The 27280-nt window shown below is 38.4% G+C and overlaps 1 protein-coding gene across 5 annotated transcripts; it reads left to right on the forward strand.

Moving 5' to 3' along the window:
• On the forward strand, nucleotides 1-27077 carry LOC129742502 (AP-1 complex subunit sigma-2). 5 transcript variants are annotated; one of them, XM_055734405.1, is made up of 5 exons: nucleotides 1-136; nucleotides 343-521; nucleotides 589-697; nucleotides 920-1057; nucleotides 25853-27077. In XM_055734405.1, exons 1-5 carry the CDS (start codon nucleotides 134-136, stop codon nucleotides 25895-25897), a joined length of 474 nt encoding a protein of 157 aa, XP_055590380.1. In that variant the 5' UTR covers nucleotides 1-133; the 3' UTR covers nucleotides 25898-27077. The 5 variants fall into 5 exon arrangements, with proteins under 5 accessions (XP_055590380.1, XP_055590385.1, XP_055590402.1 ...); XM_055734410.1 differs by lacking the exon at nucleotides 25853-27077 and adding an exon at nucleotides 17600-22343; XM_055734427.1 differs by lacking the exon at nucleotides 25853-27077 and adding an exon at nucleotides 5893-17586.
• The last annotated feature ends 203 nt before the right edge of the window (nucleotides 27078-27280 follow it).

Here is a 27280-nt window from a genome sequence, read left to right on the forward strand (position 1 = left end):
ACGAAACAAGAACAGAAAAAGTAAGCGAAAAAGACAATCGCTCGGAGTTTCAGAGTTTTTCATTACTTTAAAGTTAAATTTATTGCTGAAATTGTAGGTAATAGTGACTTTTAAGCTGTGAATTCAGTAGATAATGGTAAGTATTTCAGTGATTCATAATTGGTGATAGGTCCAATAAAGTGCAAACTGGCAATTGAACATGGAAATCGATGACGTCACCGAAAGGTGCTGATATTCGAAATTTGAGAAAAACTTGTGTCTTCATAGTCTTTTTCAAAGGCCATTTTGAACGTGACCAAAGAAAATGTTTTGAAAAATAACTTTTCTTGTCTTCTCGTCCAGATGCAGTTCATGCTCCTGTTCAGTCGCCAGGGCAAGCTACGGCTCCAGAAGTGGTACGTGGCCCACCCGGATAAGGTAAAGAAAAAGATCACTCGGGAGCTGATCACAACGATTCTTTCCCGGAAGCCAAAGATGTGCTCCTTCCTTGAGTGGAAAGATTGCAAGATCGTTTACAAAAGGTGAGGTCCCCGATTAATCCCCGGAGCAAGCAGAGGTTTTTCATTGTTTGCTGTTTTTATCTTTCAGATATGCCAGTTTATACTTTTGCTGTGCAATCGAGCAGAATGATAACGAATTGCTCACGTTGGAGATCATCCACCGATATGTAGAGCTGCTTGATAAATACTTCGGAAGTGTAAGTATTTCGAGTTTTATTCAAGCGTCAGATTTGTCAAATTTATTGCAATTGTAAATTTATCACTTTTAGTTTTTTAAAGAACCTGATCATTTTCAATAATTCTGCAAAAAAAAAACCTCACAGCATTAAAATTGCATATATTTGTACCAATATCTTAAAAATGAACGAAGTTCCCAGTACTGTTTTACAGATTTTTTATCAAAAATATTCTTCCATCAGGTCTGTGAACTGGATATCATTTTCAACTTCGAGAAGGCCTACTTCATCCTGGACGAGCTGCTGGTCGGCGGTGAGATTCAAGAAACGTCCAAAAAGAACGTCCTCAAGGCGATCGCTGCGCAGGACGTGCTCCAAGAGGTCAGTAGTCCAGATGATTCTTACGATATTTGACTTCCCTCCACCTGCTCTGCTACACGACTCTATTTTTATTATTCAAACTAAAACGAAAAACAAACCTCTATCTGCTGTTAATGCTATCCTAATAATAGTCCCGACGAAACATGAACAACAAAAACACATATTAGGATTCACACAAACTAGCATAAACACGAACATTATAATGCCTTGCCTTAATTCTGCTGAAACAATTGCAGCTCAGCTTTGGATATGATTGAAAGCAAAAAAATAGCTATATACATACGATCACACTTACACAGACCGTAGCATCACTATTTTAAGTCGGATTTCTTGAATGTGTTTCAACTACTTGTGAATGTTCGAATTTTACCCTGTTTTGTCCGTCCGCTCCTTCCAGAGCTCAATAACTTACTTATTTTTATTTATGGCTAAACTCGTTTCTGTTAAAGTTTGTGTTATTTTCTGTTTGTATTCGTTTTGAATCAGTCCCAGGCGCTAAAGCTTTTGTCCGTTCAGTCTTGCCCGAAACCAAATTATATTTATTTCTTTTAAATTAATTTATAAAAAAAAAGTGAGCAAAACATTTTATTTTGATTTATACAAATCGTACTAAAGGAGGCACAATTTATCATACTAGGTAGATTAATTTAATTTGTAGTACTTACGACTTCGTTAACTCTAGAAAAATGTAACAACTAACTTTTCTGTAGACTATCCTAATTAAAGCATCCCTTAAAAAGTTGCATCCCCAGTCACTCTTTCTCACTGAAGTGAACGTACAAGTTTTTGCATCTTCAAATGAATGATTAGAGGAAAGAACAAAACCTTTCGGAATATGTTCGATTCGCATGAATTGTGTGTTTACGACTGTGCCAAAATCAACATGGTATACTTGAAAAAAAAACAAACGGCTCACGGATGTGGTAGAACTGTTTAAAAAATTTGTCAGGATGTTACTTGTGTTCATTGGGAATGTAGTTTGGGGGAGTTCTCTCTGTTGTTTAGTTTCGTTTCTTAAGTAGAAAACTTGTTTTGGTGCTATTTTTTTGGGATGGTTGAGGGAAAAACGTAAGAAAATATAGCAGTAGGAGAAACTAGATTATAAGAAACATCCGAACTGTTTCGTGTAACCAAAAAGTGGTATCGGTTCATCTGGGTTGGGATCATCAGCAATTCGAAGTTTCATGCAAAAACGATAATATTATTCATATATTTTGCTTCTCAGAATTTACATTCGAATTTGATTAGTTCAAACTCATAAAGGATTCACGCTTTTCACCCGCTAGTAGAGTCACTCTTCGCTGTAATTTTAATTTTTATTTTGGAACTTTGAAAACTGAAAGATGTGGAACAATAAAACGCAAGTCCTTTTCAGATACATTCTAAAGTAAAATATTGTTGTGATTTTTACAAAAAAAAATTAAATTTCCCCAAGGTATAATTAGGTCTTTGCTAGGTATTTTTGTTCACAGAAATTCTATGGTATGATATTTTCGCTACGGAATGATAAATTCGATGGCAGTAACCGGTAGTTTTTAACAGAATTTTCCACAAGTGGAGTTTGATAGGGTTGAAGTTAGATAATTAGAGTTGTGCAAAGTGATTTGTCACTTTGCACTATTTCTCTATTTGACAAATAGGTTCCACAGAACTGCCCAAAACAACGTACGCTTGGCTTTCGTTTAAGTTTCCATGCAGCTTGTTTAAACTTTAAACGTTTCATCAACTTTTACCATTTAATTACACATTATCTAAAGTAAAGAATTGTTACCAGTAGTTTGAAATGACCGCTATCTTTTTTTCTCTTATTTACATGTCGTGTGATGTTTTTACATTCACAACCAACAAACTCTTTTTCTCCCTCTCTCTCTCTCTTTCACTTCCAACATGATGATAAATTCAACAAACAATCGAACGGCTCACCTCGTGTTCTCGTTGTTGTTCCTTAAAAAAAACTTAAACATAAACCAACCACCACATTTCCCCGCACATGTGATATACAACAACAAACAATGCTGGCAACACTTCCTAATGACACGAATACACACTCAAAATGCGGAACTTAACGTGATTGTTTATGCAACCTTTTTTTTAATTTTGCTTGATTTACTGAACAAATTTGCTAAGGATTTGAATGAAAATCTCAACTGATAATAACTGCTGGGTTTTAGTTGGATTATTTTTTTTTTAGTTGCTTTGGTTGATAACACCTTTCTTAGTTGCTACATGAAGTGAATGCTCGATTTTTAACTTATATTTATATTTGCAATTCTTAATGATAAAAAAAATCAACCAATTTCGTTTGTTTTCTTTTTTTTCCCGCCACTACGCCACGTTTCACGTTTGCTCCCAACTTGTCATCAAATGATCCGGGGGCTAAACCTCATCCTGCAACCAAATTACCACGTTCACACCTCTTTGGGTTGAGTTATTTCTTATCAATCGGAATTGTAAATGTAAAAATTGTGCTTTCCCATAACACAGCGAGAAGTGGACTCCTAGAGTTAGTTGAAAAGTTCGAAGCTTATGACACTTTGATAACAAAAATCTATCGCATTTTGTTGAGCTTTTTTGATTGATATAAAATTCCATTTTAGATAATATCGGTATCGATTTTACTAAAGGGCGAACGCGCCTCTTTAAATGAGAACTCAAAAAATAGTTATGAATATTACTGACAGACAAATATGTGTAATTTTTCAGATAATCACATATTTCTAAAAAATTATCGTCAACAAAATTATTAGAAAAATATGAACAGATGTATATTAAAGTGACGCTTTTCGACATAGGTAAAAGTAATAGGAAACGGGATTTCTGGCGATTTAAAATTCAATAATTTTTTTGTCTTGTGTGGCCTTTTTCTTGTGTGATTTGAATATAATTCATACAAATTGACTTGTCATAAAAAATATAAAGTCTAATATCATTTATCAAATTTTAAACATAAGTAAAGGAAATACTACATTGCTTGCTTTCGACAAAGAGGGACGACGATGAAAATTTATTTTTGATGCTCATTATTAATGGTTCAGTCAGATAAAAAAAACCAATTAAAAAAATAGTTTCCCATTAGCTCGACGAACCAATCTTTAATTCAACGCACTTTTCATAAGGCTAACGCCTGCTTTTTCACCGAGCAGTTAACTCGATTTGTTCACATTTGGCACATATGCTCTTTTGAAAAATCGATACCGATATGTTAGGATACCGATTCCACAAGCTGTAAAATATGAAAGCTTTTCGGGTTCGATTGGTCCAATATCGTTCTTAAAATGATTTATTGTAAATATTGTTCCCATTGCTTCAACAACAACTGATACCGAAAAAAATGAAATTAAGGCATTTAGGACACAGATGGATTTAGAATTGATCTTTTCAAAATCAGGAAAAAAATTTAACATCACTACTCTCAATCTAGAAAAAGCGCTTCCACTGGAATGGGAACTTTTAAACAGAAATTTTTGGCCGGAATAGGAAGAGAACCAAAATTGAAATGAAAATTAGAAGTGCGAATGGAAACAAACTGTATTTATTTTTTAAACGATTGTTGTGTTCAAAACCACTGGGAAAAAAAATTATCGCTCATGTCGAATCAAATGGCCAACTTAGACTGTAAATCGATAATATCCAACCTGGTAAAGGTAGACCGATCTGAGGTGATTTGAGTGAAATTGGGAAACTTCAAGATTTGTTTCGGATGTTTTTATCTGCTACGGGTTTTCCGGAATTTACGCAGAGTGGCCATTCCGGTCCATGCTTCTTCCGAGAAGCTACGTTCGAATCAATTGACTACCCAAAGGTGGTTTGGAAAAAAGCGGGAATGGATGTCTAGGACCTGTTTTTGACATGTTCGAAAATCGTACAACAAGGTAGGCTACTTACTCCCACGACGAATAAACAACTCGTTTGAATGTAAACAAGTGACGTCATTGCTATCTTCGAACAGCGTGCACCGCAGTATTGATATTTCACGAAAGTTGTGTAGTGGCACGGTGGAAACCGTTTATTGAGAAAAATAAAATGGTGAAGTGTGCAGTTAATCGATGTTCAAACTAAAGCATGGATCACTACAAATCTGGACGCACTATTTATTTTACCATAGTGCTCCTAGTTGTCGGATCTGGAATGTTTTGGCAGCACTTTGTAGAGGAATGTTTCTTCTACCAGTGCTGAAAATTTCATTACGATTCGTTTTGTTTCAAAAAAGTTTCACGTGATGGAAGCCGCGAGATGAAAAAAAATTTTGAACACCCACGTCAAAAACCCGACGTGGTCGGGTTCAAAAATCGCGAAATCGTTAAAAATTATCAAATCAACCGTGTGTAGCGTTCTCAAACGTTTCCGTGGGATGCGTACAATAGATCGGCAGGTTCATACTGTAGAGTCCTTTCAAAGCAATAAAACAACACATCTAGTTTACTCTAGACCTCAGATCAAACTGATCTCACGATCAGCGACAGAGCCTTCGTTTATTTAACTACTCGAAAGCTCATCAGGTTTGAGAGCACAGTAGCATAGATGCTAGAGTTACCATATAGTACATTACAAGTTCTTTCCCCTTTAGTTTCAGTATACAATATTTCGAATTTATCTTATAGTTTGATCAACATATGTTTTAAATATATCTACCATTTCTTTTAAATATTTTCGAACTGTTTCCATTGAAACACTTATTTTAATCTAAAATCCGATGCCATAATAATTCAAATTATTTCTTTTGTTGTATTCGAAATCAACTAAACTCAATTCAATTTATCATGCTTCGCGTTTTTCTTATAATTAAAAACTTTTTCATTTTCAAACACATCTTTTTTTTAACTTTAATCTTTCAGATCGCCTAGGACAATTTGCAAACGCAGGCTGACTTGAACTCCTTTGAGTTTCTTGAATTCCTCCATCGTCGAATCCCAAAAACTCCTCATCACTTGTAGATTCTGTCCTTTTCCTTTTAACATCCTTTCTGCACGATACTGCCATGTTTATCCCTCTCTCAGTACGACCCTGGACCTTCAATTGCCCTCGATGGGCCCTCGCAACGACGTTTCCAATTGCCACCTGGAAAACAGTAGGAGAACATTGCTTGATGAAGGTTGCCTTTATCCAACGTGAGCAATCTTGTGGGTTATGGTTTTTGTACCATATTAAATCTCCTGTTTTAAGTTTCAATATAGGGTCACTAGAGGGTTTATTACTTATCAAAACTTCACGAAAAATATTATCTTTACTAGTAGAGTCCTCAATCTTTGGTTTTTTTAACTTCTTTGGATTTACTAAGTCTAAAAGGGTTCTAGGTGTAAACATAAATAGTTTTTCTGATGGAAACTTTCCATCTTTTGTTAAGCAGCTGTTTCTGTAGTATGATAAAAACAAATTCAATTGATCCTCAGTTTTTAAATTTCTTACGTCAACATCGAACAAAAATTTCTTGAAAACCTCCTTTACTACTCTAACTAACCTCTCCGCTTGTCCATTGCTTGATGGATTATAAGGTGGACTTTTCATAAATCTTATGCCATTTCTTTCTAAGAAGAATTTGAATTTAGATGAATTAAAAGGAGGCCCTCCGTCAGTAACTACCACTTGTGGTAAACCAAAACGTGTAAACAGGTTTACAAACTTTTCAATAACCTTATCTGCCTCAGTTCCGTTTCTCATCCAATCAACCTCGATCCATTTAGAAAAACTATCCACAATCAACAAAAATGTTTTTTGTCCAAAATGGAAAAAATCTGCATGTATCCTCTCAAAAGGTTTGTCAGAAGGTATCCATTCAGTTTGGATTTTAGATTTGGGAATCACTGACATGCGTATACAAGGTTCACACCTTTTGACAAAAGATTCAATATCATCATTTATGCCATACCAGTAAACAGATCTTCTTGCTAATTGTTTCATTTTGACCACACCAAAATGACTGCCATGCAACAGTTTTAAAACGTCTTTTTTCATAGAACTGGGTATAATTACTCGATCTCTAAAAATTAAACACCCGTCGAAAAATTCAAGATCTTGACGGTTTGCAAATACATTTCTAAAGTCCTTGTCCACTCTTTCAGGCCAACCATTTTGGTGATAGGAAATAATTTTCAGTAGAAAACTATCTTTAGACGTTTCTTTAGCAACTAGAGAATGATCTATTGGGAGGTGCTGACTTAAATTTACATTTTTTACAAATTCTTCATCGTACTTTACAGGCACTTTTTGTGTTAAAGGGAATCTTGAACAAAAATCAGCGTTTCCCATATTTGTTGACGGTCTGTAAACAATATCAAAATCATAAATTGATAATTCCAGAATGTACCTTTGTAACCTTGTAACATAAATAGAATGTTTCCCATTCTTGCCAAAAATTCCCACTAGCGGTTTATGATCGGTATATAAAATGAATTTTTGCCCAAAAAGATATTTGTGAAACTTCTTCACCGTACATACAACTGCCAAAGCTTCCAAATGCAAAATTGGGTAATTTCGTTGTGCTGAATTTAGTGAAAAAGAAGTAAAACTTATGGGTTTCTCTGTACCGTTGATTTGATGAGAAATAACTCCTCCTAGACCATAACTAGAAGCATCAGTTGATACAACTATAGGTTTGCTAGGATCGTAAAACTCTAAAATGTTTGCTGATAATAAAGCTGATTTACTGGCTTGAAAAACTTCCTCACATTTAGTGTCCCATTGAAATTTAGTATCTTTTTTTAAAAGTTGATACAAACAAAAAAGTTTCGATGATAAATTGGGTAAAAATTTTCCATAAAAATTCAGTAATCCTAAATAAGCTTTTAATTCACTGATATTTGTTGGTGTTTTTGCTTCGTTTATGGTGGCTATCTTGTCAGGACAAGGTCGCAACCCTTCCTCAGATATAATATGTCCTAAATACTGTAATTGTTTAACGAAGAATTTGCATTTATTTATATTAACTCTTATGTTTGCCTCTTGTAATCGTTTCAATACTTCACATAGTCTTTCCTTGCAATCTCCTAAATCCTTACCAGCAATCAAAACATCATCTAAATAAACAAAAACAAAATTTAGTCCTGTAAGAACCTTCTCCATAACAGACTGAAATATGCCCGCACTAGAAGAAGTTCCTTGTGGAAGTCTGTTATACTGAAAAAGTCCACGAATTGTATTTATGACCATGAATTTCCTGGATCGTTCAGACAGAGAAAGCTGTGTATAAGCTCCTTCCAAATCAAGTGCACAAAAAATTTTACAGCCTGACAACTTCGCAAACAAATCCTGTGCAATTGGAAGAGGGTAGGTATGAGGAACTATCAACTTATTTATTGAAACCTTACAGTCTATTACTAGTCGTATTTCGTTATTTTTTTTTCATGACCACAACTACTGGCGAAGCCCATTCACTGGTCTCAACTGGGGTAATAACATTTTCCTTTTCCAACATATTCAAATGTTGTTCCACTTTTTCCCGTAATCTGTACGGTACGTCATAGGCTCGTTTGAAAATAGGAACATCTTCTTTCAATTTTAAGTCTGCTTCATAGCCAAAAATAGGTTTTGAAAAATTTCTTTCAAATACCTTTGAATATTTAAGTTTAAGTTGTTCTACAACATTTTTCCCATCAATATGTGAAACATTGTTAACCCTTGAAAACCCAGTGAACACATCTCTCCAAGTAGGTTTAAATTGGTCGAGCCAATTACGTCCAAGTAATGGCAGAAATTCGTTATCACTATCTAGAATAATTAACTCCAATGTTTTTTTCATTCCATTCCAGCAAACATTAACCATCGTTTTCCCGTAAATATTTAAGTTCGATCCATTAACCACTACCAATTTCTTTTCACAATATTTCACCGGTAATTTAAAATATTCAAAAAATAAACGTTTTCCAATAATTGAAACAGAGGCCCCACAGTCAATTTCCATTTTAAGATACACTCCCTCTACAAAAACTCCTGTGACACATGGTGCACTGGAAGAAGAATTATTAAAAACCATCATACAAAAAAAATCACCTGAGTCGTCATCCGATGATTCGTCAGTCTGGGTATTGAACCGTTGGAATAATTCCTCTAAACGTAAGTTCTGGCTTGTGCTAATTTGATCCTTAGGCTGCTCAATATCAGCAAACTTCACCGTTGGTTTGCGATTATCATTTATCCATTTAAAACATTTTTTTACAATATGCCCAACCTTGTTACAATAGTAACAAACTACTGGTTGATTTCCGTTGAAATTACGCGAATTGTAAAATTGGTTGGCGTTTCGTGAAGCACTGTTGTTTCTTGATTCTCTAGGTCTTCTCATATCGAAATCTCTGTTAGCATTGCGGAAAAAATCAGCCCTTGAAAACCGATTATTCGATCGGCTCCTGCTTCTATTTCTAGTAACGTTATTACCGTAGTCAAAATTGCTAGATTGATCCTTGCGACCTAACCGCGTCTTCACTGAGCCAACTCCTTGTACCCCACTACCTGAGATCATTTGTGCCCTAGTTCCTGCCAATTCCCAATTGATAATCATGCGTTCAGCACTAGCTAAAGTCAAATTTTCCTCTGCTAACATTTTTTGCTGTAAACTTTTGTCAAAAACACCCATTAACAGTTTGTCCCTTATGGCCGTGTCTTTGAACTCGCCAAAAGCACAATACTCTGCCTGAAGCTTCACAGCTAGCACAAAGTTTTCCGCAGACTCATCTTGCTGTTGTATTCTGTTATAAAACTTGTACCTCTGAATTAAATCAGAATCGCTTTTATCAAAACGACTCTTTAATTTTTTTATGATGTCATCAAAAGGTATTCCAGAGAGATCACTAGCCGGGTATAGAAGCTTTAGCTCCTCAAAAACTGCCGGCCCCGATAAAGTGATGAATAACGCTTTTTTTGAATCAGTTGGAATCTGATTATATTGAAATATGAAACCCAATCTTTCAACATAATTGCTGAATGATGTTCCGGGTACGTATGGTTCAATTGAACCCACTATGTTACTTGCCATAATTTAAAACAACCTTCGAAATAGTATGCCGCGGAACACTTGATTTTATCACCTGTGCGTAGATACTTAACGCATGAAAAAATTAGGCGCAACAGAGTCCACAAATGTGTCGCACTAGCATGCAATGTCGCAATAGATCAAACTACCAGCGCTAGTAGCCAGTGATAAGCGTGCTGATAGTTGTCGTGTGCTGACAGTAGCCGCGTGCTGATAGTACCCGTGTGCTGATAGTAGCCAGCAATCAGTGTGCCGACTGATGTATCAAAAAAAACGTGGATGGGTTAACACAAAAGACTTGATAAGCTTTGTTCTTAATTCCTTACCGAACAATGTTTCCTACAATAAGAATAGAAAAAAAATTGTTAGATAAGATATAAAACGATACGTTTTTTTTTCTTTTTGTATCTTTTCTAAAATAATCCACTTAAAATCATGCCTTTGCATACAGCTTCCCACGATTTTGGTTCAGCATACAACTGCCCTTTGGCGCGCTTTAGGTAGGTATAATTGCTTCAGCCTGTTGTATAGTTTCTTAAACCGCACATGAGCACATCCACATTTAGTGATTTCACTCAACAACCGAATTCGACTCAACAACCTTAGTTGCACTTCCAATAGTTAAAAATTGATTTAACTTTTTCTCGTCGCCACTGTAGAGTCCTTTCAAAGCAATAAAACAACACATCTAGTTTACTCTAGACCTCAGATCAAACTGATCTCACGATCAGCGACAGAGCCTTCGTTTATTTAACTACTCGAAAGCTCATCAGGTTTGAGAGCACAGTAGCATAGATGCTAGAGTTACCATATAGTACATTACACATACCAAGCGTTATAGTGGACCTAAGAATCAGAAACTGCATTTGAAGGTGTTGAGAACGATCAAGGAAAACACAGGGTAGTCGGACTATGACATTGCCAAGAAATTCAACGCCGACCGGTGCACCGTCAGCAGAATTCGTCTACGCGAAGGAATACGATCCTATCGGACCAGTAAGCAACCAAACCGGACATTGAAGCAGAATTTAGTAGCCAAAGGACGTGCCCGCAAGTTATACAAGAAGATTCCAACGAAGTTCGACGGATGCATCCTCATGGATGACGAAACGTACGTGAAGATGGATTTTGGGCAGCTTTCTGGCCAAAAATTATGTAAAGCCACTGCAGTGGTGCACTGCACTGGTCATGGTGATGTCCCCGGCAACTTCAAATTCGTTTTTGCTGATAAGTTTGCAAGAAAGTGTTTGATCTGGCAAGGTATTTGCAGCTGCGGACGAAAAATTCCGGTTTTTGTGAAAAACAAGACCATGGACTCCGAAATTTACAAGGAGGAATGCCTGAAAAACTTTTTCGTACATTAGATCTCACAAAGGACTAGTTAAGTTTTCGCCAGATTTGGCAAGCTGCCACTACAGCTAGGAGGTTCTTCTGTGGTATTGGGCCAACGGGTGTATTTTGTCGAAAAGGACATCAACCCACCCAACTGCCCTCAATTCCGCTCTATCGAAAAATTTTGGGCAATTGTCAAGCAGAAGATGAAGAAGAATGGTAGGACGACTCGGGAAGCAACAGAGATGAAGAGATTGTGGAACAAAATGGCCGCTGAGGTCAGCGAATAGGGTGTTCAAACTATAGTGAGTGATACTCAACCAAAAGTTCGAAAATGCATCAAAACAACATCGGAATAATTTTTTTTATTATTTTTCCTTTAAAGTGCAATAAAAACCCTACATTTCAAGTACAAAACATTTTTATTTCGTTTATATAGCTCCGAGATAGACCCGTTTTAATGCGTCCAGATTTGTAGTGATCCATGCTTTATACCAGCAAGTACTCCTAGCGTGATGATAGCATGCTGCGACCTTCTAGTAGCTTCTGATTGGTCGTGTGGTCGTGGCCTACCACACTTTTTTGCCTCATGGTCGCTTCTAGCCCTGTAAACATAAAATAGGACTTTCCTATGGAAACAATCGTCCATAGTTCTATAGAAATCGCATTTCTAGGTTCATGCCTGAAATATTGTACCTCACGTAACTTTTGATCCCATCGATAAAACTTTTCAAAAACCTTCAGACATGATAGCTTTACATTTGGGCTTGTGATATAGCTCAGTTGGCAAGTCTGTTGTCTCCTGAGCCGATGTCCGCGAGTTCGAGCCCAAGAGTAAACATCGAAAACAGTTGTACCGGATAAGTTTTTCAATAACGATCCGCCAACTGTAACGTTGATAAGGTCGCGAATGCCATTAAGATGGTAAAACGACTATAATCGAAACAAAAAAAAATTGCTTTACATTTCAACAATCACTCTGCAAAATTTCAACAAAAAATGTAGCTTAGTTTCTGAGGTATTGCAGCTCGAATGAGAAAAGTCCAAAAAGTCCGATTTTTGTAGAATAACTGTATCTCAGGCCACACAAACTCCAGAAAGCTCAAATTTTGTGATATAATAGTGTCATAGTTGATCTATCTAACGCAGAAAATTTGATCAAAAAATATCATCAGAGTAAAAAGTTATGGAAGCTCAAAGTCGAAGTGACAGTGCGCGTGCTTCCAATTTCTATACAATTATGAATGGTGCTGTACCTACACTGGATTCTTTTTTTAAAACTTTTGTTGTGTACGTTAAAAAGTTCAAAACCACCGGGCAAAACTTATCGCTCACATCGAATTAATTGACCAACTTAGACTGTAAGTCGATAATATCCAACCTGGTAGAAGTGGACCTTTCTGAAATAATTTGAGTGAAATCGGGAAGCTCAAAGATTTGTTGTGGATATTGTTTTCTGCTACGGTTGTTCCGGAACTTACGCAGAGTCTCCAGGTGGCCATTCTGGTCCATGCTTCTGTCAAGAAGCTACGTCCGAATCAATTGACCATTCAAAAGTAGTTTGGAAAAAAGCGAGAATGCCTGTTTTTGATATGTTCGAAAATCATCTCATTTCGAGAAAATCGTTTAATATAAAACACTGTTGTTGTAGGTTTAAAATTAATTTAAAAATTGTTTAAAATTGTTTAAAATTTTCTATTTAAAAAATCTTTCAAGTTCATTTTCATCCCGATAAACAAAACAAGGTAGGCTACTCCTACGAGTAAACAACTCGTTTGAATGTAAACAAGTGATATCATTGCTATAAAGAACAGTATGTACCGCAGTATCGATATTCAGAATTTAAATAAACATTTAAGAAACGTCGATGGTGGACACAGACTTCCGACAATAAAATAAAATTCAGTGCTGGTGCGATAATAACGGACGTTGTGCTGTGGCACGGTGTGCAGTTAATCGATGTTCAAATTCTGGAGGCTTTGATAAAAAACGATTAAATTTCTCTGATTTCCGCGTGACCAAAAATTGACGGTTGCGTGGTTAACAGTGTACGGCCGAAATATAAATACTGACCAGCACATGCTCAGAGCATTTCAGTGCACAAAATTATATAGACTGCATGCCGGCCATTCTTTTTATTGCGGAGTTTATAAAGCGAAGGCTGATACCAGAAACTGTTCCCAGCCTTGACTTACCGGCTCCGGATGAGTTCGAAACTTCAGAAAATTCCGTGTGCGATTTATACATTATTCCCGAAAATGGTTGAATAATTGAACTACATTTTCCTGAAGTAAATTGTCTCAAGCATTGAATACAAATAACATTTACTACGCAACCCAGCGTCTTTGGCGTAGTGCTTAAAGGTAAAGTCATCTATACACCAAGGTTCATGAGATCGAATCCCGGTCAAGGCATCCATAGTAAACTTTCTGTGATCTGGTGGTTTCAGCATTTGTAAGATACTAGCCATCATAACTTCAAAAGATGTATGCTAAAACAATCTCTTCAAAGACACATGAAGTTCCACTGAGATTCTATATGTGTGTGTACGTAACTTTTTTTTATCAGTTGATCTCTCAGGTGGTAAATCCTTTCTACGGATTGCATTCCAAGGCACGGCGAGCGACCGAGTCCCCCCAGTATGCAACTCTGGGTCCATGGGTGCAATTGGACGACTCATGATACTATGTACCCCTAAGCCATAAAGTCCACCTGAGGCCTCTGGCCATAATTCCCATCCGGACCTGCATCGAAGGCTATACCCGAGATGCGAGACCAAGTCCGCGCTTAAGCGCTCATCGGCTAACTCCAGTTCGAGTCAAAACTCCAGCATATATACCCTGCCTCTTGCTACGGTTCAAGACTAAGGACCTCTCCTCTGACGACTCGAGATCTTGGCTCCGCTTGGTTTGGCTCGAGGCCCTCTCCTCTTTGCCCGTCAGTGTGCCGAATCGAGAGCAGCTTATCCTGGACACGAGCCTGTCACAGCACACGTTCGGGGCTTTTACGAAAAACTACTCGGATGATTCCCGGCGAAGAATTCATCCTACACCACCGACTCAGGTGACTCACCCGCCGACGACGTGAAGTCACCCTACCCCAGAGTATTTCGCGGCGTAAATACTCTTCCCCCCTACGAGTTCGACTGCGAAGAAGGTAAAGTCTTATCCCCGCAGCTTCCCTCGTAGGGAGCGCGATTTACTCAGATACTCCGCGGCGGTGGAGGTATCCTTCACACGTTCGCGACGTACCTAACAGCTCGGCATACGCAGAAGGTGAAGTCTTATCTTTGTATGCTTTAGTGCCAGGGTCGGACGCACACTACTCAGATGCTCCCCGACGAAGGAGTCGAAGGAGTCCGGTCGCGGACTGGTGCTGTTTCCAACTCCTCTGCAGGGCAGTCATGATCCGGGTGAACCCATCGCTGACCACGCGCCAAGTATTGGCATCCTCACACATCCTCCGCACGATGTTGTCGACTGTCGTGTCTGGTCCGCAGGCGGCAAGCATGTTAGCCCCTACCCCTTCGAATCTCGGACAGTTGAACACTACGTGCTCTGGTGTCACCGCAGGTTGGACAGGATGGCGAGGCCACGTGTCCAAACCGATGGTGGTACTGCATGAAACATCCGTGACCAGTCAAGAACTGTGTCATGCAGGAATCCAACTCTCCATGTCTCCGGTCCATCCAGGATCCGATGTTAGGGATCAAGCGATGGGTCCACCGGCCACGTTCCGGGCTGTCCCACTGGTGCTGCCAGTTGGACAACGAGGCCTCCCTGGCATGTTTCCGCACGTCGGACATGTGCCTGTGCTCGTAGCAGAAGATATCTTCCTCTAGCAAGACCGAGATGGGCATGACCCCCGCCATAACATCAGCAGCTACCGAGGACACTGTTCGGTATGCGCTGATTACTCGCAGGTTCATCAGCCGCTGCACACTGCAGAGCTTTTGTAGGTTACACTGCCTGCTCAAGGCTGCCGCTCCGTACCGCTCCATAACTACGGCATGCAACGTGTACACCACCCACCTGTTGAGCGCGTAAAATAATGCTGTATACACCGAGGCTCACTAGATGGATAGCAATGACGTCATCAGACAAATGCCATTATCAGGAATATATCACCTTGTGCTATTGTACACCGCAATTTTCATCTTTTTTTATACTTTCTTTGGGGCCGTGCACATATTACGGAACACATTCAGGGCCGTTTAGATACCACGTGGAAAAAAAAATTAAGTTTAAAAAATATAGAAATGGTCCACTTTCCTACTCTATCTGTGGAAATTCAACTTCGACGACCTTCCGGTTTCTAGTTTCTGGACACTTTTCGGATACCAAGATTACGTTTACCTACTAATAACGACGATTCCCAATATTTTTTTCAAGAATTATCACCAAAATAATCATGATAACATAATTCCCATATGTTTAAAAGCTTGAAAGATTGGACTCCAATTTTTTCTAGTAGATGGAAAAATTGATCAAAATTTGAACTGATAGCGATCAGAATAAATTGAACCTTTTTAAATTTAGCCTGTGAATGAAAATATAAAAAGGTCACTTTTTAAATAGATTCATAACAAAATAACGCTTTTGTAAAAACTGAGCCATCTGTGGATACACAAATAAAGTCAGACCAATATTGCTCACTTTCCATTTTCATTATCTGGACAACTCAAGCGCCCTCGCGTGTCATGTTTATAAAACTCGGATAACTGTAGAACTGTCTGTCCCCGCCAGACGGATCTGAACTGGAGCATACCTCGTGTATGCAAATTGTAAGAGTGAGCAATCTTGGTCTAACTATATTTGATGAAAGGATGAACAAAACATTTTTTTTCCGCAAAAAAAGCATGGCGCGTTCGTTTCAACATTGAAACATTTTGTAAGATAAAGTGCAAATCCATCCATCCGGGTGCAATCTCTGCTTGGCGATGCGGTGCAATCCAACGCAAGTACCTTAGCACATGACCTTACCTCTAGGGGGAAGTAAAACATTAAAAACTTAAAAAAAAATAACCTTTTTAATCGACCGATCCGCACCGACGCGACGCACTCTTGTGTAAATTTCAGGTCCTAGATGAGGAAGATTATTTTTGGATTTACTAACACACTCACATGCACTAGCTACTACTATCGCGAGTACGGATTTGCTCTCGTTGTTCGGCAGAAGCATTGGTAGAGTCAGATAGAGAGTGAATGACGGTGAGAAATGTGGTTGTGGAAATGAGCGAGAAGGGGAAAGATGTGAGAAACTCTCTGTGACCGAATAATCATTACAACTAACACAACGAGAGGCAGTTTAGAGTGATGTAAGTAAAGCCCGGTGAATAACGTGGAAGGTAACAACTAGATAGATTGATAACGTAAATCCCGATCCAACAAAACAAAAACTCATTTTATCGATGGATTATACAATCAAGTTATTACAAAGCGGCAGAGTATTTATCGAGAGGGACTTAGGAATTGTCTGATCGAGTATGAATATATAATGTTTTGTGCCTATTGAATCATTCGAAGTCATAAATAGTACGTAAACTAGTTCTAAAGTTCGGAGTCCGTACTTAGTTTCTATTGTAATAATGTTAAGAATCCAAATGCATGCAAAGGCATTTGAAATAGTTTAAAATATTATACTTCATCTAGAGAGATACAAAAAAAAGAACTTCACACCAAATTATAGCTTGTTTGTTTAATAAAGTTTTGAAATTGCTCGGCAGAACCAACCTTCTCTTTGATCATTTCTATTGATTTTCGTTCTGTTTTCTCCCGTTCACAATCATCATCAGGCCATTGTGGATCAACGAAAACAAAACCGGTTCACTCTTTCTTCCTCGATCGAGTTTAAGAAATAAATAACCATCCGGCGCTGACACAAACACATACAGCATGTCATTTTATCGACACTTGAATAGCTTTATGGTTCAATTAAACACACTTATTATTAGTTGTAAACATGAATACGTTTATTGTTTTTTATTTGTAAATAGTTCATATTGAAGGCAAAGCAAACGCATTTTTCACCTATGTAAATATATCATATTCGGTGTTGTAGTCTGATTTGTGACTTTAGGTATCTTTTTTCTATTGTGGTTGGTTTACTTTTGAGCACAAATACACTCACACTAGCAAAGCAAAGCAGACAACGAATGTACAATATTCACACCTTTATTGTTTAAGCGAGTTGACAGTTTGGTTACACTGCACCCGTTGTTATTGTATGTTGTTCCCACCACACAGGATGAGACGGTAGATGGCGCACTGCGAGAAATTGGACTGATTTGATGATATCTGTGTGTGAGCATTTTACGGAGAACGCCTCTCCAACTTCGGCTAAATTTGCGGAAAAGGACGCTCGCGGATTTATAATTTTAATTCTTTTTAAATTTATTTTGACAGATATAAATAACCAGTTATGGGATTTGTTTTAAATCTTACGTTTAAGTTTAGCATCGTATTTTAAACAAACAAAAAATGATATGTAATGATTCTTCCAGATTAGTAACAGTGCAATAAGTGCTGCTGGTATGCATTTCAGATGAAACTCGATCATAAAAATTCAACCATTTATTAAATTAATTCTAGGCAATATTATTAAGTTACGATTTCCATGAACCACGCTGTATGTTTAGATGACTTAATATCTACGTTTAGTGATGTTATTAGTCTTTAAAAAAAGACCGGAGCGTTCTTTGCGCCAAACGGTATTCGAACACATTTGATGGTGTACCCACTGACCATACTGACTAGACACTCGATTTCGTTTTTGGATAATTTTTCCAACAGTACGCAATATCGGTTCCAGAGTCGATATCGATCGATGTGAAGAAATGCTATCCCAGTTAGAAAGTGCCACCCAACTTTAAAAAGAAACAGGCAATTTCTACGATAAATTCGGGATGAATAGGTACATTTTTCCTACAGGAAATATTTCGTCAAATTTTCCAGGTTCGCCACCTGCCGTCGGCATTGCGAACCTGCAAAATTTGACAAAAAAATAGCCAAAAAATGATCGAATTTTTGTTCTAGGTGTCATGTCAGTGTGATCAGTGGTGGGTGTACCTTTAAAGGACGTTCGGATCGAAAAGTGGTCAAACTAAGTTGCGTGCAAAACGATTATTTGGTTATTAAAAAAATCTAAGTTTCTTTCTTTTTGAAGGTACAGATAGCTTGACAAACTACATTTTTTTTGGCAACTTTGATAGTTCTAAATGCTCTAAAATGTCTGCCACCTTTCTTCTTCCGGTTGCTGCCTCATATTCTTATCCAGGAAGATGTTTGAAGTCTGCCTCTCTTAAATGGTAACATGATTTTTGAGGCTTGAGAATGACCGGCACCTTCGTTCGCAAATTGGAATCATTTCATACCATTTCAGGAATACGACTATCATCTTGCATATCTGTTTAGTATGATTGAATATAAGGATAAAAAAGAAGGTTAAAAATCCTAAAATCTGTTACACATTACCAGCTGCTAGATAAAAAAAAAGTTGTTACCTAAAACACATATTTAGTACTAGATCGCTATCGCTAACAAAAGCTGGCAGCTGTATTACAACATCAAACTTCAGTCCAGGAGCTAGAAGAAAACGAAAGCCATCGAAAATCAGGGAACAAATATAATTAGGTTTTTAGGAATAGATTTAAGAATCACTTATGAATTGTTAACATTTAAAGTTTTATTTTCGTGCTTATAAATATAAATAAACTTTTTTGTTACCGTAAAATATTGTAGCATGTGTATTGCAAATTTTAGGATAAGTTAACCTGAAAGGGATGCTAGGTAAATATTTTGGTGGTGTTGGTGTAGACTATTTATACCTAGTTATTATGAATAGTTTGACTTCACTGCTAGAGTGGCCGCTCGTTAGTCGTAAAAAGTGGTGGTTGGTCCCTGATTTTGATTCTTAAGCGCAGTTCTAAAAACACTTTTCGAATGGTGACTTTTCGATGGGTTGTTCTTCTGTATGTTGATTAATTCTACAAAACTCATTCGAAAGATTCCCTTTATAGGGAATCCTCGGTAAAAAAACAAGGTAGGCTACCCCCACAAGTAAACAACTCGTTTGAATGTAAACAAACGACGACATTTATATCTTTGAACAGCGTGCACCACAGTAACGGTAACGGAAGTTGTGTTGTGGCACGGTGAGTACCGTTTATTGTGAAAATTAAAAAGGTGAAGTGTGCAGTTAATCGATGTTCAAATTATGAAGGCAATAAGCTTCGCTTTATAAAGCTTAAAATTTACTGGTTTCTGCTCAGTCGAAAATTGAAGGTTGCGTGATTAAAAGCATGCCGCCGAAATATAAATATTGACCGGCACTTGAAATTGTCCTCAGAGCACTTCAGGGCAAGGCTGCATGACTTGTCTCAAGCATTGAATAAATACAAAAAAAAACCTACGCAACTACGGCATGCGACGTGTACGTTATTTTATTTATTTTTATTTTCATAGTATTCCGTCTCACAACATAACTTGATGAACATAATTCCTAAATAAAGACACGAATGACATGAAAGTGTTAAAGTGCCTATAATTAAGCCAAAAAAAAAATTCCTAAAATTCACTCGGTCTATGGCAACCGTTCTTTAATATCTCGGACATCTCACATTCGCCAGATCACGCTCCGTTTGGTCTAACCACCGGGCGCCCCTGCTTGTAACTCTAAGAAACCAACAGCCACTGATTTGAATCTGGACCGAATCTCACTTTGTGCTAAAGGAAAGTAAATATTTCTTAGCAAAATTGCGTAGTTCAACTTAACAGCACTCAAGCGCCAACAACTAAAAAAAAGTTGATGTGCTGAAGTCGCTTAAACCCGGACTTTTTTCCTAGTGGTGGTCTTCCAAAGAAGACTTAACAAAATTGGGTGGCGAAATGAGGGAAGTTTGTGTAGGTACACGAACTTAGTCGCCGTGGTAATAGCCGTAGTTTTCCGTATCATAAAAAGACCAGACACAATGCCTTAAAAGAACTTCACAAAGGTAACTGAAATGCAACTTACCGGTAAAATCGTCCTTACACCTGCACACAAGCTACCGCCAGAGAACTTCCCGGACTGGGGTTGGCTGCCGGAACGAGATCGTCGTAGATTAAACGGATGAAAGCTTCTGAAGACAGTATAAAAACCGCCTTACAAAATAATTAAATTCGCAGCTTACTCAAAACGACGTCTTCCAAACTCAGATACCAGATGGCTAAGAGAACCAGTTTTCTTGTTTTTGGTCCCAAGAAAACTCCATTTTTACAACTTCCCAAAGAAAAGTCTCCATTGGTAACTCATGATGTATATAAGTAAGTACTATAAGTTATTCTGTAGTCCTTATGGGTGGAATTTCCATTTTACCGAAAATTTTCACTTCAGTACACAGTGATCCATTCTCAGTAAGGCTGACATGATACATGTTCTTATTATGATTTGGAAATACTGCGGATATTACCACATTACCTACTACGGCCCGTTACAAGGACAGTCGTCCGGTCAAGCGTACCCTGCCTTCACCAAAATTCTGGATACAGGGCTCGCCGTAGAGACGCGCGAGTTTGTGAATCACCCCTCGTCTCCACACTCCGTTCTCCAGCACGTTAAGATAGTTCTCAACACTCGTCGCTCGAATACACCTCACGCAGGTCATCCTCGAGCAATATCCATGTCTCGTGCCCGTAGAGAACAACCGGCCTAATGAGCGTCATGTGCAGGTTATTCTTCGTGCGACGGCTAAGCCTTCTCGACCGCAGTTGCTTGTGGAGTCCGTAGTAGGCACGACTTCCGCTGATCATTCGCCGCCGGATCTCACGGCTGGTGTCATTGTTTCGGATCCGCAGGCCAGGATAATAATCGTCTCAGACGTATTAATCATTAACCCAATCCTTCCTGCTTCGCGTTTCAGTTTGCGGTAGATCTCCTCCACCGCCTGCAATGATCTGCCGACTATATCAGTGTCATCGGCAAAACCGATAAGTTGACTGGATCTGTTGAGAATTGTGATTCGCATTTTGCCCACCGCCTGTAGAATAACACCTCCTCGCGCCATGTTGAATATCATGCAGGATAGAATCATCGCCTTGTCGAAGCCCCCTTCGTGATTCTAATGAACTCGACAATTCACCCGAAATCGTCTTGATCAGTCTGGTCAGCTTCCGGAAAAGCCGTTCTTGTCCATGAGTTTCCATAGCTCGTCACGGTAGACTGTGTCGTTTGCGGCTTTGATGTCGATTAATAGATGGTGCGTAGGAAAAAAGGTACAACGTACAGCATTCGTTTGGAGGCAGCGAAATCTATAAGTCATAGGCTGTTTTCGTTGGTCAGCTGGTGCGCGTTTGAATTCCCTCCTCCTGCCGAGCTGAACGTTAAAACCCCCGATGACGATCTTGATATCATGTTTTGGACAGCGGTCGTATTCACGCTCCAGCTACGCGTAGAATTAGTTTTTATCGTCACCGGTAGGTGTGAGGGCTGTGCACGTTGATGATGCTGATGTTGAAGAACCGGCCCATGATCCTCAATCGGCACAGTCGTGGGTCGATCGGCCACCACCTGATCACGCACTTCTTCATCTTCCCCATCACTATAAAAGCTGTTCCAAGCTTGTGTTTGTTGCCCGTCATTCTTAGTTACGGTCTTCGACAAAGTTGTTCAGCAAAAAAATTTTCTTTGAAGAATTTAATAAATTGGCACGATGACTCGGTTACAGAATTAAAACAAATATCATGTTCGTTTTGCAAACAAAATTTTAAACTTTCACCTGTAAAGTGGCGTGGAAAAGAAACACGTGTAGTTTGGTTGAAGTAAAAACTTAGAGTAAAATTTATTAGCTGCCGAGCAGGTTTTTATACCCGACAGAAAAACATATTACATGGATACGGGTTTGTTTATCTTGACAACGGATTCATAGGTTACTATAATTTATCATAATCTCAACACTCCTCCTTAACATATGATTCCTTCTTAAAATCTGCCACCAGATTCCCTCCTGGGTCGTTTGCCCTGTCTTGGTTTCCCTCGTGGCCGTCGAGGATCTCGCTACTCCCATCGTCCTTGAAGATCTTCGTTTTGATGGCCATCGGACGTCAGCTCCATTCCCGACGCTTGAATGCCCATTATCATCGGGGCATAGAAAGCCGGAAGACCTTTTCAGCAGCAAAGATTGCCAGCCACTGATTGTTAACCTCGAAACCTGTTTCACGCAGGCATGTCGGTTGTCGTAACCAACTCGTCGATGTAATCCTTCACGTTCTCAAAATCTTCCAGTTTGACCGACGTCAGTTTGTCCAGCAAACCGCACCGTCGGTTCAACCCATCGTCCTGGAATGCCTTATCCAGCTTGTGCCAGGCCGCTTGTGTTGTTTCCGCGTTCCTCACCAGACTAAAGTTGCTCTTCTCGATGCTCAGGCAAATGTCAGCTAACGCTCGCTCGTCCATATCCTGATCCACATCATTGCCATCTCTCGATTTGACGGCACGCCACGATCCATCTCGGATAAGAATCATCTTCATCGAAAAAAAAACCAAGAAGAGTAGTCGATCTGTCCCTTCAGCTTCTCGATAGCCGGCAGGCTCACTGAGCTTCCATGAGAACGCGCACCAGCCGCTGGTTGCCCTCCGCCGTCACTTTGACCGGATTGGACACCGCCAGTAGCGCTTCTGCTGCTGCTTGAGCCACTGCCGCTTCCTTCGTTTCGGGGACCATCACCTCTGGGAAGAACCATCTTGGGAAAACTTCACTTTTCTTGAACTTCTTTGACCAAACTATTCTGGGCTCATAACCACTTGTAAAGTGGCGTGGAAAAGAAACACGTCTAGTTTGGTTGAAGTAAAAACTTAAGGCAGAAACACAATACAGCGTCGGACGTCGCGTCGCGTTGACATTTCATTTTGGGGATACCATTTTCCGTTTGAGCCACCACAATGGTGCGTCGCGTCAATGAAGGCATTGTACTAAAATGCAAAACTTGTTCTAAACAGCAGCGTTCTACAACGTCGACGCTCTGTTTTTGAAAAAATTTAAAATCAGCAGCGTTATAAATATTCCGACTTTGTGTTTTATACAAAGTTTGAAACTAATAAACTCGAATCTCTTATAATCACACATATTTTCTAATCGATTTAACAAATTTTCGAATTTTATCATTAAGAATGAACATTTCATTGTGCTTTGACACGTTGAGAAAATCAATTTTTTTTTTTCGGAGATTTCCATCGATGAAAAATCATAATGTTGTGGAGTTGTAAATGTATACAAATGGATTTTCGGATTGATAGTTTTTCTAAAAACACTCAATGAAATAGTTACATTTATTACTAATCTAATCAACATATTTTTATACATTTTTTCTCAATCTTCCACTTTTTTCGTGTAAAATTAACACCGTGCAATTGAGGAGTTGGGGAGCCTCATAAACATACTCTTCCGTTGAGGTTGGTTGGTTTTGATCCTCACTAACTCACCTAAACACAAGGCTGGCTTAAATTATTCGGTTCGTGCAACAGCTCTATCTTTTGATCGATTCAGATCCTTCCCGCAACTGATCGGCTACATAAGATGCTTGAATTCGACGGACGATTTTATGGTAACCTAGAAGAAACCATATATTTGTAATTTAAAAAACAAATCTGTATTTCAGCACTATTTGAAATACCTTACCTGCTGTATCTCTTATTTTGAATAAATTTCACAAGGCCTCCCTTCCGTGGGGCAGCAGCCGTCCTTCAACCAGCGAAAACTTTGTTGAAATTGAATTGGGATTGTTTCGCGACAACAAATCAGAAAGTGGGGCGAAAGCAGCAAACCAAAACAAACTTTCGGTTGCTATGTCTTTCGACGCTGCATTGTGATGCAAAAATCTTCGGTTGCGTCGCGTCAGCGTTTTAGTACTCGACGACGGCGTTGACAGCTGACGCGACGCGACGTTCGACGCTATATTGTGTTTCTGCCTTTAGAGTAGAATTTATTAGACAACGGATTCATAGGTTACTATAATTTATCATAAACTCAACACTTTCTCATACGAACCTTAAGGTTAAAATTTACTCTTGTAAACGTAACTTTAAAATTTTGCAAAAAATCATGGATGAGTTTTGAATCAGAACGTGATTTTTTAAACCTCAGGGTTGCTGAATTCTTAAAACATCCCAAATCATCTCAGTCTAATGCACAACCTGTTTCGATTCTGAGTTCTGACCAATTTATCCGAAACAGTTCCATTGACGATCGATTTGCACAGATTGTTTGAAAATTTATACACAATGCTATAGGCTAAATTTTAATATCTCTAAAAATACATCCAGTTTTTTTATTCTTGTGAAACGCGAAATAGATAATTATAGCTAAATCGCTTAGAAGAAAAATTAGGATATCAGATTAAGGTTAATTGTAATCCAATTTAGCATAACATCCGAAGGATTGTCTCTTGTTCAGCTCATGTGTTAGACATTATTTAGAATATTTAGTTTTGAGTATGTATTTAGTTCCATGTAGTGATACTAACCTCGAAATGATTGACATTAACATTAAATTGATTAGCTTGTGATTTTCTTCAACTGAGACTACCCTGTCTGTGTTTGTGAAGGTGCCAATTTGTTCTGCATACACATTCTCTGAATCAATAAAAATCCGAACTCACCTGTCCCTGATAGCATTATTGGTGGGATACTCGACCTTTCCCGCATGATTGACCCGATTTAATTTCCTTAGTCGTCAAAATCTCCTCAATTTACACTTTTCTAGTGATATTCCAGTGAAGACAATTTCAATCCTTAGCTCAATTCTTACCTCACAACCTCAAAAACAAGGTATGTAAATGTGTGTTTCTTGTCGTCGTTTTTTTTTTCATGAACCATCTTATGATGAAATAACCTCAAAGTGTTTTTTTAACAGTCCTTGTTTTTGATTGAAAATTTACTACATAGTTGAAAACTGTCCATGTGAATTGAATTGTGAAATGTTTGCACTAATAATGAGTTTATGCAATGGTTCTACAAAACTGATACAAACCAAGGCGAATTAAGCAAGGTGGTCCAAACTGTCAAATCACACGCTCAGTCATAATCGAAAACTGAATAGGAACCGTTCAATTTATTTTCCAAACAAAGCGATAGGCATCGTTCAACTGATGCAAAGAAATCATTGGGAACTTTTGGGATTGACGTCACAGATTATACCACAACTACGCTCCGCCTTTTTGACAATTTTGGGCCACCTTACATGGTTCACCTTGATACAAACATTAAAAACAGCCTGCTGCCCTAACGCCTGCTGCGAGATCGCCTCTAGACTATTATTAATCGACAATCTTGAAGCCATTTTATTTAAATTGTCCTAACATTTCCTAAACGATTTTGATAATTTTGCTCCTTTACAAACACATTACACCATGCGACAAATTTTTTGGTAAAACAGTGTAACTCAAAGCTCCAATTTCCGGACACGCTGCCATTGTTGGTGGTTCCATTTCGTTTTTTTTCTCTCCTGTCATTTGCAACATTTCTAGGACGAAACACCGCAGGGCTTCTTCGAGGATCACGGTCTCGGATAGGTTCGTAGGAGTACTTCTTGTCAACGTCAGCACCGACAAAGATCTGAGCCGTAAGGCATCGCAACTGACATCATCGGAGGAGACACATCTGGTGTGGCACTCGAAAACCAACATAATTAGCTCAGCAACAACCTTAATAAAGTCAAAAACATTCACAATGGGGAAGAATTCAAGGTAAAAATACAAGTAACAATTTTTATGAATATGCGCTTTCGCATTACGGGCACTGCGCGACATCTTCGGGCATGAAGCATTCAGTATGATCAAAAAGACCGCTAATCAGTATTCTTTGGCACAAAAATAGCGCGGCGTTTATTTTTAAACATTGATATACTAAAAACAAATTTTACTACCCAATGTAGATGTAAATACCAATGATAAATATATTTAAAACAAACGAAAGTCTCTAGGACACATATCAAGATCCTCACCTTCATCTCAATTCAACATATAGCATTTTCCTTTTTTTCACTGGCACACTAGCAGTGGCAAACTTCATAAACAAACAAAATTGTCACCCGAGACGATGCATATAAATTATATGCATCGTCCCGGGTGACGATTTTGTTTGAAGTAAAGGCTTGCCAATGTGGCAGGCAGTGGAAAAAACGAAAACGCTAATAGTTTACCACTAGAGTAAAACAAACTGGAAAAAAGACGAGCACGTAGTACTTATCGCTTTCAAATTAAATGGAACAATTCCAATCCGGCACAATATAAGCATGTTAGTTTCTATTTTTTTAAACTCCACATTAAGAGTGGTTCTAATTTCTAAAAATGGTTAAACTTTCGAGCGATAAAGTTTAATGAATGCATTTAAATGAGCAGAAAGCTATAGCTGGTTCCATCAAAAGATTCGTGCAGTTATGCATACCAAGTATAGCAAAACGCGGTTAGCGTGTAGTAAAATGACACATTTTTCACTGATTTGACAGATCGCATGAACGTTGCAGTGCAGTGCGCTGTCGAAGTTGAAGTGTATTGTGCGCAATATGAATTTCAAGGAATTTATCATTGATACCTATGTTCCAAATGTGATAAGTAAAATAGTATTTCTAAGTTACACCGAGGGGGAATGACACTAATGGATTAAATTTCTATCAAGAAAAAAACAAAATTCAGTTACAAAACGAAAATAAACGCAAAGAATGGATGAAAATGAACTGATTTTGTTTCAAAACTCTTGAATGTTGTTCTGTTGCAAAGAGTTTGAAAGAAAGCCTGATTCAGAGCCGACCTAACCTTTTTGGGTTGGTGCAAGAGTTTTTTTTTATCTGTTGTTGTTGGAAACATTAACAGTGTGAATGTTATCTGAGCGAGCGTAAAACTACCTTCATATTTTAACGAATCTTTTGAGTAACAGTTCGTAAGATTGGACTTCTT

The sequence above is a fragment of the Uranotaenia lowii genome, chromosome 1 (assembly GCF_029784155.1).
Source record: "Uranotaenia lowii strain MFRU-FL chromosome 1, ASM2978415v1, whole genome shotgun sequence".
In the NCBI taxonomy this organism is placed as follows: Eukaryota; Metazoa; Arthropoda; class Insecta; order Diptera; family Culicidae; genus Uranotaenia; species Uranotaenia lowii.

What these genes read in the sequence shown, in the direction of transcription:
- LOC129742502 (XM_055734405.1), top strand. An exon ending in TGCAAGATCGTTTACAAAAG is followed by an intron (nt 522 to 588) that starts GTGAGGTCCCCG and finishes TTTATCTTTCAG; the next exon opens with ATATGCCAGTTTATACTTTT. An exon ending in CGCAGGACGTGCTCCAAGAG is followed by an intron (nt 1,058 to 25,852) that starts GTCAGTAGTCCA and finishes CAACATTTCTAG; the next exon opens with GACGAAACACCGCAGGGCTT.